Raw genomic sequence first — 13,693 nt, forward strand, 5'->3', positions numbered from 1 at the left:
GGTGTAAGCCTCCGGCGGCGACTCCGTCGAGGGTTGCTGCCCTTCGGGCAGAAGCCGCATACTGTGCGGCTGATAGAAGCCGCACGCTATGCGGCTCATATGCATGTATACTCGTGTAGCATGAGCCGCACAACACGCAGCTTCTGCCCGAAGGGCAGCCACCCTCGACGGAGTCGCCGCCGGAGGCTCGTACGCATTCCATAGCAAGCCTTCATCTCGTGCACGCCCGCCTGTAGAGCGCACGCTAGACCCCAGCAAGTGCGGTGAGTCGTCTAGCGACCCCTGAAGTCGCGTGGAGCCGAAAAATTGTAGTTAAGCTCCCAAACGCGTAACTCGCGTCCAATCGAACGCTCGAGTGTCGACCACACAGGATGGGAATCAAAGGTGAGCACTGCGGCCATTGCGGCCGCAGGCGGCGGCCGGCAGCGGCAGGCGTGCGATGGCGCGGGCTGACAACAGGACTGTATCAGCTGATATCGGATCAGGCGCCGAGCGCCGTCAAGAGCTCGGAGATCAAGAACTTCTTCGGCCGCAAGGTGGCGATTGTAGGTGGCAGCGGGCGCACAGGACTGACGGCAGGACGCGTAGGTGGACGGCGCAGGGCGTGCTGACGGCAGGTCGATGTCGCTGTACCAGTTCCTGATTGCCGTGCGGCAGCAGGACGGCCAGCAGCTCACGAGCGAGAGCGGGGAAACCACGAGGTAGGTCGGCAGCGGACGCGCTGACGCAGCCATCTGATGGGCATGTTCTACCGCACGCTGCGGATCGTCGAGAACGGCATCAAGCCGGTGTACGTGTTTGACGGGCACCCGCCCAAAATGAAGGGCGGGGAGCTCGCCAAGCGCGGGGCCCGCCGCGAAGAGGCCATCAAGGCCGCCGAGGAGGCCAAGGAGTCCGGCACGGTGGAGGACTTTGACAAGTACTCGCGGCGGTCGGTGCTGGTGACGCGCGAGCAGAACGAGGAGGCCAAGAAGCTGCTGAAGCTGATGGGGATCCCGTACGTCAACGCGCCGTGCGAGGCCGAGGCGCAGTGCGCGGTGCTGGCGCGGGCCGGGCTGGTGTACGCCGCGGCGAGCGAGGACATGGACACGCTGTCGTTCTCGGCGCCGGTGCTGCTGCGGCACCTGACGTTCTCGGAGCAGCGCAAGCTGCCGATCACGGAGGTCATCCTGGAGCGCGCGCTGGCGGGACTGGAGATGGACACCGACACGTTCATCGACCTGTGCATTCTGCTGGGGTGCGACTACCTGGACCCAATCAAGGGCGTGGGCCCGGCCACGGCGCTCAAGCTGATCAAGGAGCACAAGAGCCTGGACGGGATCGTCAAGTACATCCAGGACCACCCCGAGAGCAAGTACCGGATCCCCGACAACTGGGCGTACGAGGACGCGCGCGAGCTGTTCCGCAACCCGGAGGTCACGGACCCGAAGGACGTGGACATCAGGTGGACCGAGCCGGACGTGGAGGGGCTGGTGGAGTTCATGGTCAAGGAGAAGGGCTTCAAGGAGGACCGGATCCGGTCGGGCGCGGCCAAGCTGACCAAGAACCTGAAGACGGCGCCGCAGGGCCGGCTCGACAGCTTCTTCAAGGTCGTGCCCAAGACCGAGAGCCCGAAGCGCAAGGGCGCGGAGAACAAGCCGGTGAAGGGCGCCAAGAAGGCCAAGGCGAAGAAGTGATGTATGATATTATATACGACTATTCGGGCTCGCTGGCGCGGACGCGGAGCGCGTCGACCTGCTGCTGGAGCGCGGTCAGATCTGCCAGCAGCTCTGGCACGGCCGACTCGTCGAGGGGCGTGGCCACCACGGGCTCGCGGTCGGCGTCGGGCCGGCCGGGTGTGGGCGGCAGCGGGTGGTGGCTGCTGGCGACGCGCGGGTCGGGCGGCGCGGGCGCCTTGCGGCGGCGCGTGGGCGGCGGCGCGGGCCGGACGGGGTCGGGGAAGACCGCGTCGTGCTCGGTGGCGGGCGAGGCGACGTGGGCCTTGCGGGGCCGGGGGGGCGGGGGGCCGCGGCGGTGCTCGTGGTCGTCGCTGGGGGGGACCGGGGGGGGAGCGGCGGGCGGGGCGGCCGTGGGGACGGCCGGAGGGGCCGCTGGAACGGCCGCTGGGGGGGCTGCCGGCGGAGCCGCCGGCAGGGCCGCCGGCGGAGAGGGCGTAGCCGTAGGACCCGGGGCCGCCGGCGCCGCTGCCGGCTCGGCTGCCGGCTCGGCTGCCGGCGCCGCTGGCGCGGCCGCCGTGCCCTCCAGCATCATCCGCGTAAACTGGTCCACGTCCAGCGCCGGCGTCGTGGCCGCCGGCGTCAGCTGCGGCGACTCGTCCGAGTCCGATTCCGACTCGGCCGACTCGGACTCGTCCCCGAACGGCGTCTCCTCGGCCTCGGCTGCCGCCGGGACCGGCGCAGACACCACGGGCGCCGGCGCCGGCGCGCTCTCGGCCTCGATGTCCGGCGCCGACGGCCGCCGGAACGGGTTGTGGCCCGGCCGGGCGTCGAACGACGGCGAGCGGGCCTCCGGCGGCCGCTCGGCCGGCGGGCGGTCCACCGGCGCGCGCTCGAACGACACGCGCTCGAACGACACGCGGTCGACCGACTGCCGGTCGAACGACGGCGTCCGCTCGAACGACACGCGGTCCGGCCGATCCGGCCGGTCCGTCCGCTCAAACGACGGCGTCCGGCTCTTGGCCCGCGTCGGCCCGTACAGCGACACAAACTTGGGCACGGTGGCTGGGTCAGCACGCTCGCGCGGCACGCACCTTGCTGGAACACCAGGTCGCGGCTCGGCTCGTGGCCCTGGCCAACGTGGCCCACGAGCCGGCAGAACGCGTAGAACTCGCCCTTCTCGAGCGTCGTCAGCGGGCTGTCGAAGACGTCGAAGATCTGGGTCAGCGCCGGCCGCCGCGGACGTACCTTCCACTTGTCGGCCTCGGCCAGGCCGAAGCGGTCGGCAAAGAGCATGACCTCGTCGAGCGTGAGCGTGCGCTGGCCGGCCGGCACCAGCTCGGCGAACCAGCCAGGGTAGCTGCGGTACTCGTCGGGCGAGAGCGACGACGACTCGAGGTAGATCCGCCGGGCATCGTCGTCGTAGGCCGCCATGGCCGATCACAGAGCGGGGGTCGATCGGGGCTGGGGATGGGCTGGAGCTGTTATCGGGCCGGGATCCGTCAACTCCGTGAGGCGGAGCACGGGCACCGGCGCGGGCGGGTCGCTAGTGATGGTACCCGCGCACTGACCAGGTACCATCACGCGCGGTGGTACCCGCGCGGGGGCGCCACGCGCCGCGCCACGCGCCACCGCCGCACGCCGTGCGGCGCGCGCCGCGCCTCACACGCCGCGCCACGCGCCACCGCCGCACGCCGTGCGGCGCGCGCCACGCCGCTCACACGCCGCGCCACACGCCACCGCCGCACGCCGCGCGGCGCGCGCCACGCCGCTCACACGCCGCGCCACACGCCACCGCCGCACGCCGCGCGGCTGACCACGCTTCCCGCCGCCGTCACGTCCAGCATGCTCCGATTCCGCCCCTCCGCGTCGCCGCTCGGCCGGCCGCTGCTGGCGCGGCCGCTGCGGCCCCTGGCCCGCCCGCCCCCGCTGCGCCCGGCCCGCGCCCCCCCCGCCCGCGCGCTCGGCTCGCGCCGCCCGTCCGCCTGGACCCTGCTCTGGCTGCTCAATCCGTTCAGCAAGTACAGCCCCGCCCGGCTGCTCGCGCTCACCAGCCCGTTCCGCGCGGCGGTGCTCTTCTTCGGCGGCGCCGCCGTGGTCGTCTTCGTCGCCGCGCCGCTGCTCGTGATGCTCCTGCCGCCGATCGCCCTCGCCGGGCTGCTCTACATGCGCCGGCTGCGCCGCGCCCGCGACTCGCTGCTCGCCCGCAACCTGGAGGACATCCTCTCCGGCCGGCACCAGCGCATGAGCGAGCTCCTGCGCGCCACCGGGTCGCGGCCCGACGCCAGCACGCGCCAGGTCGTCGGCCGGGCCGTCTTCAACGCGCTCGAGGACGACGCCGGCGATCTGCGCGACCGGCTCGGGCTGTACGTCCCCGTGGACGAGCTGCGCGTCGGCGCCGTGGAGGCCGAGCACGTGCAGACGGTCGTCACCGGCGGCACGGCCCGCCGCGTGACCACGCTGCAGCTGCCGCTGCTGGCCGACGGGCAGGCCGTCGCCGTCGTCGAGGCCACCGTGCTCGGCGCCGGCGCCGCCGACGACACCGTCCGCATCGAGGTCGTCCGCGGCCGCAGCCGCGTCGACATCTCGACCGCAGACCGCGCCGCGCCGGCCGACACGGTGATCGACGTCCAGTCGCGCAAAATACATTGATTACAGCTCGTCGTGCGCCGGCGGCCGCGGCGCGGCCGCCTGCAGCGCCGCGATCTCGTCGTCGTACGCGGTCCACTCCGGGATCTGGCGCCGCGCGCGGTCCAGCTTGGGCTCCTTCGTCATCGGGTTCTGGCACAGGTCGATCGTCTTGGCCGTCGCCAGGCTCTCGTCCGAGCACCACGTCTCGCACCACAGCCAGTCCTGCGGCAGCGAGAAGATCGGGATCTGGAGCTGCATGTAGTTGGGCAGGTCCTGGTCCAGGTTCGCCAGCGAGCCCGGGTCCGCCGACAGCTGCTGGTACTGCTGGCGCAGCCGGTCGCCGGCCGCCAGCTGGCGGAACCGGTCGAGGTCGACGACGTACAGGGCCGAGATGTGGTACGGCCGCTGCTTGAGCAGCGACCGCCAGTAGCCCTTCTTCCAGAACCGGAAGCCCTCGATCTCGGTGCGCGAGTCGCACATGGGCGTGTAGCCGTACGGCGCGCCGCCGAGGTCGAGGTCGACGAGCTCCTGGAGGTCGGCGCGGACGATCTGGTCGGCGTCGACGAAGATGACCTTCTTGAGGTCGAGCGGGAAGAGCACGTCGAGGAAGAGGATCTTGTAGCCCCAGATCTCGCGCTGCTTCTCCTTCTGGCCGCGCAGCCAGCGGGGCCACTTATACGTCACGAGCTCGTACTGGAACCCGTAGCGGGCCGCCAGCCGCGGGAGGAAGTCCTTGAACGACGGCGAGAGGAAGTTCTCGATCAGCCAGAACTTGACTGTGTGGTCCGTGTGGCGCATGACGCTGGCCGTCATGATGCTGAGGAAGCGCTCGTAGAGGTGGCCGGACGCGACCGAGAAGATGTTGATTGTGGGCGGCGCGGGGCCGCCGCGGACGCGGCCCCAGAGCGCGCGCGCGCGCGCGACGACGCCCGTGTCGGCGCCGACGGCGAGCACGTCCGCGGCCTCGAAGCCGCGGTTGCGCGCCAGCGCCGGGAACACCGTGGCGCCCGTGAGCGCCGTCACGTAGACCGTCTCGCGCGCGGCGCCGGACGCCAGCCGGAACACCCGCGCGGACGCGCCGGGCTTGATGCCGACCTGCCACACGCCCGGCCCGGCCTTGAACTGGAAGTAGCCGACGTTGGCCATGACGATCGTGTCGGCGACGGCCGCGGGCGCGCCCGGCGTGCTGAGCTCGACCTCGGCGCCGCGCGGCGGGCCGCCGGTGGTCACGTCGCGCGCGTGGCCCTCGATCAGGATCGACGTCAGCGTGTACGTGGCGTCGACGCCGCCGTCGGCCAGCAGGATGTTGTCAAGGTCGGCGGCCGAGCGCGACGGCGCCACCAGCCACGCCGCGGGCACGTCCAGGCCGAGCGTGTACAGCGGCGCCGTGGGCACGCCGGCGAAGTCCACGCGCGGCTCGACGAGCCCGCCGGCGCTGTCGAAGCGCACCCGGCCGGGCAGCACGCTGCGGTAGAACCGCGTGACGGGCATCTGCTCGAGCGCGGGCTCGGGGTTGAGGAACACGCGCACGCCGACGCCGTCGAGCCCGGCCAGGAGCTGCAGGAGCCCGCCGGTCTTCTGCGCGTACTCGGTGGCGGGGTCGAGGATGGCGACGACGCGGATGCCGGCGGCGTCGTAGTCGCCGACGTCGAACGACGAGTGCGTGCGGTTCCAGCGGTCGAAGAAGGCGGCGCGCTGGACCGTGGGCTGGAAGAACGCGTGCGCGGTGGCCGGCCGCGTGGCCTTGACGGCCACGCTGGTCAGCCGGCCGGCGCGCTCGTAGTCGGCGGCGGCCGGGAGGAGGCCGAGCGCGCGGGCGGCTGCGAGCGCGGGCCGGACGCGGGCCGCGAGCTCGACGGCGACGAACGCGGCCACGTCGGCCGCGCGCAGGGCCTCGCCGGCGGGCACGCGCAGCACGCGCGAGTTGAGCACGACGAGGTCGCCCGAGGCGCGGCCGAGACGCGCGGCCACGGGCGCGGCGGCCTGCCAGAACGCGGCGGCGGCGGCCTTGTCGGGCGCGGCCCAGCCGTCGAGCTTGGCGGCGCCGAGGACGGCCTCGGCGGCCGCGGCCTCGTCCAGGGGCAGGCCGTCGGCGCCGGCCACCGCCGCGTGCAGGTCCTCCGGGCGCAGCGCCGACAGCGCGTGCGCCTCGGCCAGCCGGTGGAGCAGCGCCGAGAGGCCGGGCGCGTGCTTGCCGACGGGCGCGTGAACGAGAGTCGCACGCACGTTCGTCGGCGGCCGCGAGGCCAGGTACTGCAGCAGCTCGCGCAGATGGCCGGCGCCGGCGGCCGTGTCGAAGTCGGCCACGAGCCACAGCCACACCGTGTCGGGCGACGCCGGCTCCGGCGTGTGCTCCAGCGTCGGCAGCGCGCGCACCACGTCGCCGTAGGCGTCCAGCAGGCCGCCCAGGTCGATGTGGCGGTCGTCGCGCGCGGCCGCGCCAAACACGAGCACGCTGCGCTCGGCGTGGGCGTCCGCCAGCAGCGCGGCCTGCACGTCGTCGTCGTCGCCGAGCGTGCCGGCGGCCACGGCGGCCGCCAGGCCGTCGATGTCGCCGTCGGCCTTCATGGCGGCCGCCTGGAGCCAGTTGTCGGCGCGCGGCACGGCCACGCCGTTGGCAAACACGACCGGGGCGTTTGCGCGCGCGCCCAGCCGCGTCAGCCACTGCCGCGACCGCTCGACGAGGCTGTCGACGGTGGCGAGCACGGCCGCGTCCGGCTCGGGCGCGAAGCGCGGCCGCGCGGCCTCGTACAGGCCGCGGTCGCCGCCGCGGCCGGCGTCGAGGCAGAACTGCAGGTACCGCATGGCCGCGGGCATGCCGTAGCCCTCGCGCAGCAGCAGGAAGAAGCGGGCCTGCTCGACCTGCTCGGGCGTGTCGACAAACGGCACGAGACCGAACATGAGCGCCACGCCGCGGTCGGCGACCATGCCCACGTGGTTGACGACCGAGAACAGGTCCGCGGCCGCGGTCAGGTCCACGGGCACGACCACGGTGTGGATCCGCCGGCGGATGTTGTGGAACTGGCCCGGGTAGTGCGGGCGCAGGAGCTGGGTCAGCGCGGCCGCACACGACGTACCATCGACAGGCTCGTCGGCCACGGGCCGTAGCGGGGGTCGGCCTCGAGGTCGTTGACCCACGAGATCACGCCGCCGCCCTCGCGGGCGTCGCGGTAGTCGAACCGCGGCTCGGCGGCGTGCGCGCGCGCGGCGGCGACCGGCTCGCTGGCGAGCAGCCGGGCGGCGGCGGACGCGTTGGCGCCGAGCGCGCGCAGCTCGTCGACCAGCTGGCGGTCGCGGTCGACGGCCTCGAGCACGGAGAACGCGTCGGCGGCCAGGACAGGGTCCAGCCGCGCGCCGTTGACGTAGACGGCGGCGTCGCCGGGCGCCATGCCGGCGGCGGCCGCGTTGGCCGCGGCCTCGGCCAGCAGCGGCGCCGGGTCGGCCTCGACGGCGGCCAGCGCGGACGCGTACTTGGGCAGGTCCTGGGCCAGCTGGACGAGCGCGTCCAGCGGCCGCGGGTGCGCGCGCACAAACGCGGCCGCGCGGGCGGCGAGCCCGGCCAGCTCGGACGCGGCCAGCGGCGCGATGTCGGCGCCGGTGGGCAGCAGGTCGTCGGCGGCGGCGGCCGCCGGCGCCGCCGGCCGCTGCTCGGCGACCACGCGGTCGTCGCGGACGATGTAGTCGGTCCGCTTCAGCGCCAGCTCGGCGCCATAGCCCGCCAGCGCGCGGCCGCGGGCCACCGGCGCCTCGTCCGACGGCTTGTAGCGCAGCACGTAGCGCAGGCGGCCGGCCGCGGCCTCGGCCGCCAGCGACGAGTGGTACGCCAGGAACTCGGGCGACGCCACGTCCGCGTAGAGCACGGCAACGGGCGCGCCCGGGCCGGCCGCGCCCGCAAACTCGCGGTCGAACGGCAGGACCGTGTGCGCGGCCAGCCGGCCCGGCGTCCGCAGCGCAAACACGGCCGCCGGGTCGCACACCGGCTCGTCGTTGAACGTGAGCCACGAGCCGGCCTGGCCGCACGGCCCGTCGCCGTGCGTGTCGCGGTAGTACTGGTACGCGGCCTGGACGCGGGCGGACGTGCGGCGCAGGGCCAGGCCGGCCTCGATCCAGCTCGTCGCTGCCGGCGACACCAGCCCGTCCAGCGCGGCGTCCAGCGCGGCCGCGTGCACGGCCTGGTGGGTCAGCGGCTCGTCCGCGTCCGCGGCCTGCTCGGCCAGGCGCACGAGGACCGGAAAGAACGCGGCCGGCGCTTCGGCGGCAATGGCCTCACTGGGGTCAGCACAGCCGGCGCCGCACTTACGCGACCTCGATCGCAAACGGCGAGGGCTCCGTCCAGGGCACGGCCACGTCGACGGCAACGCCGGGCGCGGCCGCGGCCGGGCACGCGGCGGCCGCGACCGCCGCGGCGGCCGCGGTCCAGCGCAGCAGTTTCATCGCCAGCTCGGCGCAATTGGTCGATCGGCGCCAATCCAGGCCACAGGGCCGTCCGGGGCGCTCTCGTCGACGCTCGCGCGCGCGCGCAGGCCGGCACGGGCGGGCGTGGGCGTGGGGCGGCGAAAACACCGGTGCGGGCTATCAAACAACGCCGCGTTTCTCGCAGATTTCGCGGCCGGCACAGCTGCGGGCGCCGTGCAAACTCGCCCGGGCAACCGTGGCGTCGTGGTCGTTCGTTTCGGCGCGCTTCCGGCGGGCCTGGGGGCGTCGTGCGCGTGGTGGCCGCGGATTTCGGCGGCAGCGAGGGGGAGAAAGTGACACGACGCGGTTGCGGACTTTTTCTTCCAATTTCGACGCCCGCCGACCACACACCATGAGCCAGCAGCAGAACCAGCAGCTCCCGGCGGACGCGCTCGCGATCGCCGGGTTCCTGCGGCACAGCCGGTACCTCAAGCAGCGGCAGGGCATCCTCAACGGCAAGCGGCACGACTTTTTCCGAGGTAAGCGGCTGGGCGGCGGCGCTGACGACAGTCAAACGGGCGCTGCGGGCGCTCGAGTCCAAGGAGTACAAGCTCGCGCAGGCCAAGAGCAGCGTGCTGCCGGCGGTGGAGTCGACCGAGGACGCCGTGCGGGCGTTCCAGCGGCTGCCGATGGCGTCGCTGGCGATCCGCGTCGAGAAGCTGACGCGCAAGAGCGTCGAGGCCAAGCTGCGGGAGAACGCCAAGGCCCAGGTGCCGCCGCTGGAGGCGCTGAGCAAGACCAAGGGCGTGCCGACGCTGCAGTTTGTGCGCGAGCAGCTCGTGGCCGACGTCGACGACGTGTACTACGTCTGGCTGTGGGAAAAGGTCCAGTGGACGACGTACCTGTACTCGGTCCTGTTTCTGATCGCCATCTTTGGCGTGATTCTGTTTCCGCTGTGGCCGCAGAAGCTGCGGCTGGGCGTGTGGTACCTGTCGATGGCCGTGCTGGGGCTGATTGCGGCGTTCTTTGCGATGGCCGTGGTTCGGCTGGTGCTGTTCTGCGTGACCTACGTGGTCGCGAACCCGGGCATCTGGCTGTTCCCGAACCTGTTTGAGGACGTGGGCTTTGTGGACAGCTTCATTCCGCTGTGGGCGTGGGACATGCCGCCGGAGAAGAAGAAGAAGGCGAAGAAGGTGCAGGCGGAGGCGGCGGCGGCTACGGCGGCGGCTGCGCCGGCGGAGGCGGCCGAGCCGGTGCCGGTGCCGGTGCCGGCGGAGGCGCCGGCGGCGCGGCGGCGCGTGGTCATGGAGGAGGCCGACGAGGCCGACGAGTGATGTCTGTACTAAATACACTTGAGCCGCACGAGCCGCACGAGCCGCACGGCATGCGGCGCATCCGCGCCGCACGCTGTGCGGCGCGCCGCGCCTGCGCCGGGTACCTGCAGCGTACCTGCAGGCGGCGGACCGGCCTGGGGGGAAGCCTCCGCCGGCGCGCCTGTCGGGGCGCTGCGTGCGCATGGCGCGCCAGCCGGAGGACCGCTGCCCTCGCGGGGTCGCTGTGGGCATGCAGAGGACATGTAGCCGCATGTGGCCGCATGGAGCCGCACACAACGCAGGGTAGCTGCGCATAACGCAGGTAGCCGCAGAAGGCATATAGCCGCACAACGCATGAAGCCGCGCAGCGCATGTAGCCGCGACACGCATGAAGCCGCACAAGGCATATAGCCACACGTAGCACACGAAGCCGCACAAGGCATATAGCCGCACAACCACGCAGCCGCACAACCACGAAGCCGCACAGCCCATATAACCGCACAACGCATGTAACCGCGCAGCGCATATAGCCGCGACACGCATGAAGCCGCACAAGGCATATAGCCGCACGTAGGACACGAAGCCGCACAAGGCACATAGCCGCACAACCACGGACCGCACAGCCCATATAACCGCACAACGCATAACCGCGCAGCGCATATAACCGCATATAACCGCGCACAGCGCGCCCGCTCCCGCCCTACCCCAGCGGCCCCGGCGGCAACGGCGGCAGCGGTCCCGCCGGCGGCGGCCCGATCGGCAGCCGCGTCGGCGCCCGCTTCCGCCGCGCAGCCAGCGTTTCTTCCGCGACCGGCCCCTCCGGCAGCTCCGGCGGCGTCTCGGGAATGTCGTCGTCGCGGCTCTCCCGGCGGTCGGCCACGCGGCCGGCCGTGGTCCAGGCGCCCTCCAGCGCCGGCGGCGCCAGCGGAGGGTCCAGGACCGAGTCAGACGACTGCGCCGAGCTGCGGCGCGAGCTGTCGCGCCGCGTCGAAATCCGCGGGCTGAAATACGACCCGGACAGCCGCTGCAGGTGGCCCGGCGGCGGCAGCTCGTGGTCGCTCATCGAGCCGTCGGTGTCGGCCTCAATCTCCGGCATCGGCGACAGCACCACCGGCGACTCGGCCGCGGCCGGCTGGCTGTTGCGGCCCGGCGAGATGGGCGATTCGTCGGTGCTGCTTGGGGTCGGCTCCGGCGTTTCGTCGGTCGTGCGGCGCGAGATCCGCAGCGACGGGAACCGCGCCAGCGGCGCCATGGTGAAAGACTCGCTGCGGGCGTGCTTCGGCCGCTGGAAGAGCGACAACAGCGACGAGGACGAGGACGAGGACGACGAGACCGTGATCGACGACTGCGACCCGCGGTTCGTCCGGCTCGAGTGCATGACGTGCTGCAGCGGCGGCCGGCCCTCGGACGCGCCCATGGTGGTCATGTGGCCCGAGGACGAGCTCAGCGAGCTCTCGCCCGAGCTGGTTTTGGCGTGGCCGGCCTCGCGCTGCGGGACCAGTCGACTGCCGGCCACGGCCGCCGCCGGGCTGTCCGACGGCCCCGCCGGAGCCGCGCGCGCCCGCGGCGTCGACATGGCGAACCGCGCCAGCGGGTCCAGGTTGTCTTCGAACGCCGGGGTCGTCGGCGACACCGGCGGCGACCGCAGCCGGCCGGTCAGGCGCTGCATGCGGCTCGTGGCCTTGATGTCCTTGACCAGGTCGCTCATGCCATCGCGCGACTCGCCGGGCGCGCCGCTGGCGAGCATGCTGATGCGCCACGAGATGATGTTGCTGTCTTCGGCGTACGACAGCGGGCGCGGCGGCGAGGGCGCGCGGGCGGGCGGGGCCGGCGGCGAGTGCGCCGTGCGTTCCTTGAGCGCCTTGATCTGCGCACGGATGGCCGTCATCCACTGCATGAACTCGGCGGAGTTGTCGTACACGAGCAGGACGGTCCTGGGGGCGTGGCCCAGCGGGCCGTCGTCGTCACGGTCGCGGGCGTCGACGTGCTCCGAGACGCGGAGGACGTACTGGTAGCCGAGCAGCTCGTCGGACGCGTACGCGACCGAGTCCGGCCGCAGCGTGAGCGCGAGCTCGGGCGGGGCCGAGTCGGCCGGCGGCAGGCCGTAGCGGAGCAGCGCGGTCGGCAGCAGGACAAACGTCTTGCGGTCGAGCGAGACGCCGGTGCCGCCCAGGCGGCGCAGCTCGCGCAGCGCCGACAGCAGCGTGTGCGTGTTGAACGAGAGCGGCCCGGCGAGCACGGCGCGGGCGCTGGCAGTGGCGTACGGCAGGCGGCGCGCGCCGGCGCCCTCGTCCGAGGCCCGCGAGTCCGAGTCGTCCTCCTCCAGCGAGGGCAGCGCGGACGACCGGCGGCGTGAGCAGGCCGGCTCGGACGACACGGACGCATGGCGCGACGACGCGGCCGACGACGAGCCGGGCGAGGTCGAGCCTGGCCGACTGAAGATCGAAAAGAGGGTGGCAGACTTGCTGAGCTTGCGCGAGAGCGTCGCGCGCGCGGCGCGGATCGACGAGGGCCGCTTGGCCGCGCCGCCCGCGGCGCGCTCGGCCGGCTCGGCGGCTGGCCCGGGCGCGGGCGCGCCCGGGCCGACGCTGGTCGGCTGCGACTGGAGCATGGTGGTGAGGGAGCGGCGTGCGGACGGCGGCGCCAAGGGCTGCATCGGGCCGTCACATGACCGGGCGCACAGACCAGTGCACGTGACTTCACGTGCGTCTGTGCGCCGACTACGAGTCGTCTGATCCACGGATTTGGAACTGCATTCCGGCCTACTGGCGCAGCTGCGCCAGCGCGCGGCGCAGCTCGCCCTCGAGCGCCACGTCGTCGGCGGTGCCGACGCACACGCACTCGGTGATCTCGCGGACGGCGGCGTCGCCCAGCGTGCCGCCGTGCGCGGCGTAGACGGCCTCGAGCTCGGCCGAGGGCACGCAGTCGAGGCGGCCCTCGGCGACGAGCCGCTCGAGCGTCTTGCCGCCCTCCAGGGCTGGGGTCAGCATGTGGCGTTTGTGGCGGTGCGGTGGCGGTGCACCGCCGATCGGCTCACCTTTCCAGTGCGACCAGGCCCGGTAGAGCAGGTAGAAGCCTGGGTCAGCGCGTCCCGCACAGTCGTACCTGGCACGTTCGGCACCACCGGCAGCAGCACCAGCGGCAGCGTGAACGGCGACGCCAGCAGCGACCACCAGAACAGCCGCCGGTCGAGCGCGCGCCGGCGCGTCACGAGGTCCATGATCAGCGTCGGCACCTCGGCCGGCGCAATCACGTTGCGCGGGAACACCACCTGCACGGCCATGTCGGGCTTGATCAGCGCCTCGGCGTCGGCCGGCGCGGCCGGCGCGTCGAACCGGACGCGCGGCACGCCCTTGAGTGACCACTCCTCGTAGGGGATCTTGTCGACCGCCGCGTTGCCCCACACCGTAATCTGCTTCTTGATCGAGCTCGAGCCGGATTCCCAGTTGCGCCACATCGCCGCGGCCTTGTCGGCAATCGTCTCGTCGATCCGGCGCGCGTGCGTGCGCACGGCCGACACGGCCGTGCGCTGGCAGTACACCAGCGCGCGTTCCTCGGGCAGGCGGAGCAGGACGAGTCTCATGGTGATGGATCGGTGACGAGTGCTGGCCGGGGAGGAAACAACTTGGCGCGAATCCCAAGCGATCGCCACCGCGACACGCCGCGAGGCGATCGCCGAGTGGCGGTGCGCCGGCCGGC

General features: G+C 72.9%; 7 protein-coding genes across 7 annotated transcripts; 3 read left to right on the forward strand and 4 right to left on the reverse strand.

Moving 5' to 3' along the window:
• Window positions 1–208: 208 nt before the first annotated feature.
• Window positions 209–1,793, forward strand: V1510DRAFT_408910 (PIN domain-like protein). The gene is made up of 4 exons (XM_066932494.1): window positions 209–384; window positions 460–584; window positions 618–701; window positions 731–1,793. Exons 3-4 carry the CDS (start codon window positions 622–624, stop codon window positions 1,674–1,676), a joined length of 1,026 nt encoding a protein of 341 aa, XP_066791681.1. The 5' UTR covers window positions 209–384; window positions 460–584; window positions 618–621; the 3' UTR covers window positions 1,677–1,793.
• V1510DRAFT_427685 (uncharacterized protein) lies at window positions 1,661–3,239 on the reverse strand. Its single transcript, XM_066935217.1, is given in 3 exon segments — window positions 1,661–1,757; window positions 1,777–2,720; window positions 2,750–3,239. 3 exon segments carry the CDS (start codon window positions 3,087–3,089, stop codon window positions 1,752–1,754), a joined length of 1,290 nt encoding a protein of 429 aa, XP_066791682.1. The 5' UTR covers window positions 3,090–3,239; the 3' UTR covers window positions 1,661–1,751.
• Window positions 3,240–3,500: 261 nt separating this feature from the next.
• On the forward strand, window positions 3,501–4,278 carry V1510DRAFT_427686 (uncharacterized protein; the record flags this gene model as incomplete). Its single annotated transcript, XM_066935218.1, has 2 exons — window positions 3,501–4,214; window positions 4,252–4,278. The coding sequence occupies 2 exons, from the start codon at window positions 3,501–3,503 to the stop codon at window positions 4,276–4,278; spliced, it is 741 nt and encodes a 246-aa protein (XP_066791683.1).
• Window positions 4,279–4,286: 8 nt separating this feature from the next.
• On the reverse strand, window positions 4,287–8,720 carry V1510DRAFT_427687 (UDP-glucose:glycoprotein glucosyltransferase-domain-containing protein; the record flags this gene model as incomplete). The annotated part of the gene is made up of 3 exons (XM_066935219.1): window positions 4,287–7,334; window positions 7,364–8,555; window positions 8,587–8,720. 3 exons carry the CDS (start codon window positions 8,718–8,720, stop codon window positions 4,308–4,310), a joined length of 4,353 nt encoding a protein of 1,450 aa, XP_066791684.1. The 3' UTR covers window positions 4,287–4,307.
• Window positions 8,721–9,065: 345 nt separating this feature from the next.
• Window positions 9,066–10,015, forward strand: V1510DRAFT_443558 (translocation protein Sec62-domain-containing protein; the record flags this gene model as incomplete). Its single annotated transcript, XM_066935663.1, has 3 exons — window positions 9,066–9,220; window positions 9,252–9,922; window positions 9,992–10,015. The coding sequence occupies exons 1-3, from the start codon at window positions 9,094–9,096 to the stop codon at window positions 10,013–10,015; spliced, it is 822 nt and encodes a 273-aa protein (XP_066791685.1). The 5' UTR covers window positions 9,066–9,093.
• Window positions 10,016–10,694: 679 nt separating this feature from the next.
• On the reverse strand, window positions 10,695–12,605 carry V1510DRAFT_427689 (uncharacterized protein; the record flags this gene model as incomplete). Its single annotated transcript, XM_066935220.1, has 1 exon — window positions 10,695–12,605. One exon carries the CDS (start codon window positions 12,603–12,605, stop codon window positions 10,695–10,697), a length of 1,911 nt encoding a protein of 636 aa, XP_066791686.1.
• V1510DRAFT_408920 (mitochondrial K+-H+ exchange-related-domain-containing protein) lies at window positions 12,585–13,624 on the reverse strand. The gene is made up of 3 exons (XM_066932495.1): window positions 13,100–13,624; window positions 13,032–13,070; window positions 12,585–12,971 (listed from the first exon to the last, which is right to left on the reverse strand). The coding sequence occupies exons 1-3, from the start codon at window positions 13,575–13,577 to the stop codon at window positions 12,757–12,759; spliced, it is 732 nt and encodes a 243-aa protein (XP_066791687.1). The 5' UTR covers window positions 13,578–13,624; the 3' UTR covers window positions 12,585–12,756.
• Window positions 13,625–13,693: the final 69 nt, after the last annotated feature.

Source organism: Dipodascopsis tothii (genome assembly GCF_038497935.1).
Source record: "Dipodascopsis tothii strain CBS 759.85 unplaced genomic scaffold V1510scaffold_1, whole genome shotgun sequence".
Lineage (NCBI taxonomy): Eukaryota > Fungi > Ascomycota > Lipomycetes > Lipomycetales > Lipomycetaceae > Neoaidaea > Neoaidaea tothii.

Bases quoted from the DNA above. Each gene is read 5' to 3' on its own strand.
- V1510DRAFT_427685 (XM_066935217.1), bottom strand. From the start codon at position 3,089: ATGGCGGCCTACGACGACGATGCCCGGCGGATCTACCTCGAGTCGTCG. The intron at 2,721-2,749 runs GTGCGTGCCGCG...GTGCTGACCCAG, and splicing joins CGACCTGGTGTTCCAGCAAG to CCACCGTGCCCAAGTTTGTG.
- V1510DRAFT_408920 (XM_066932495.1), bottom strand. From the start codon at position 13,577: ATGAGACTCGTCCTGCTCCGCCTGCCCGAGGAACGCGCGCTGGTGTAC. The intron at 13,071-13,099 runs GTACGACTGTGC...GCGCTGACCCAG, and splicing joins GGTGGTGCCGAACGTGCCAG to GCTTCTACCTGCTCTACCGG. The intron at 12,972-13,031 runs GTGAGCCGATCG...TGCTGACCCCAG, and splicing joins GGCCTGGTCGCACTGGAAAG to CCCTGGAGGGCGGCAAGACG.
- V1510DRAFT_408910 (XM_066932494.1), top strand. From the start codon at position 622: ATGTCGCTGTACCAGTTCCTGATTGCCGTGCGGCAGCAGGACGGCCAG. The intron at 702-730 runs GTAGGTCGGCAG...GCGCTGACGCAG, and splicing joins GAGAGCGGGGAAACCACGAG to CCATCTGATGGGCATGTTCT.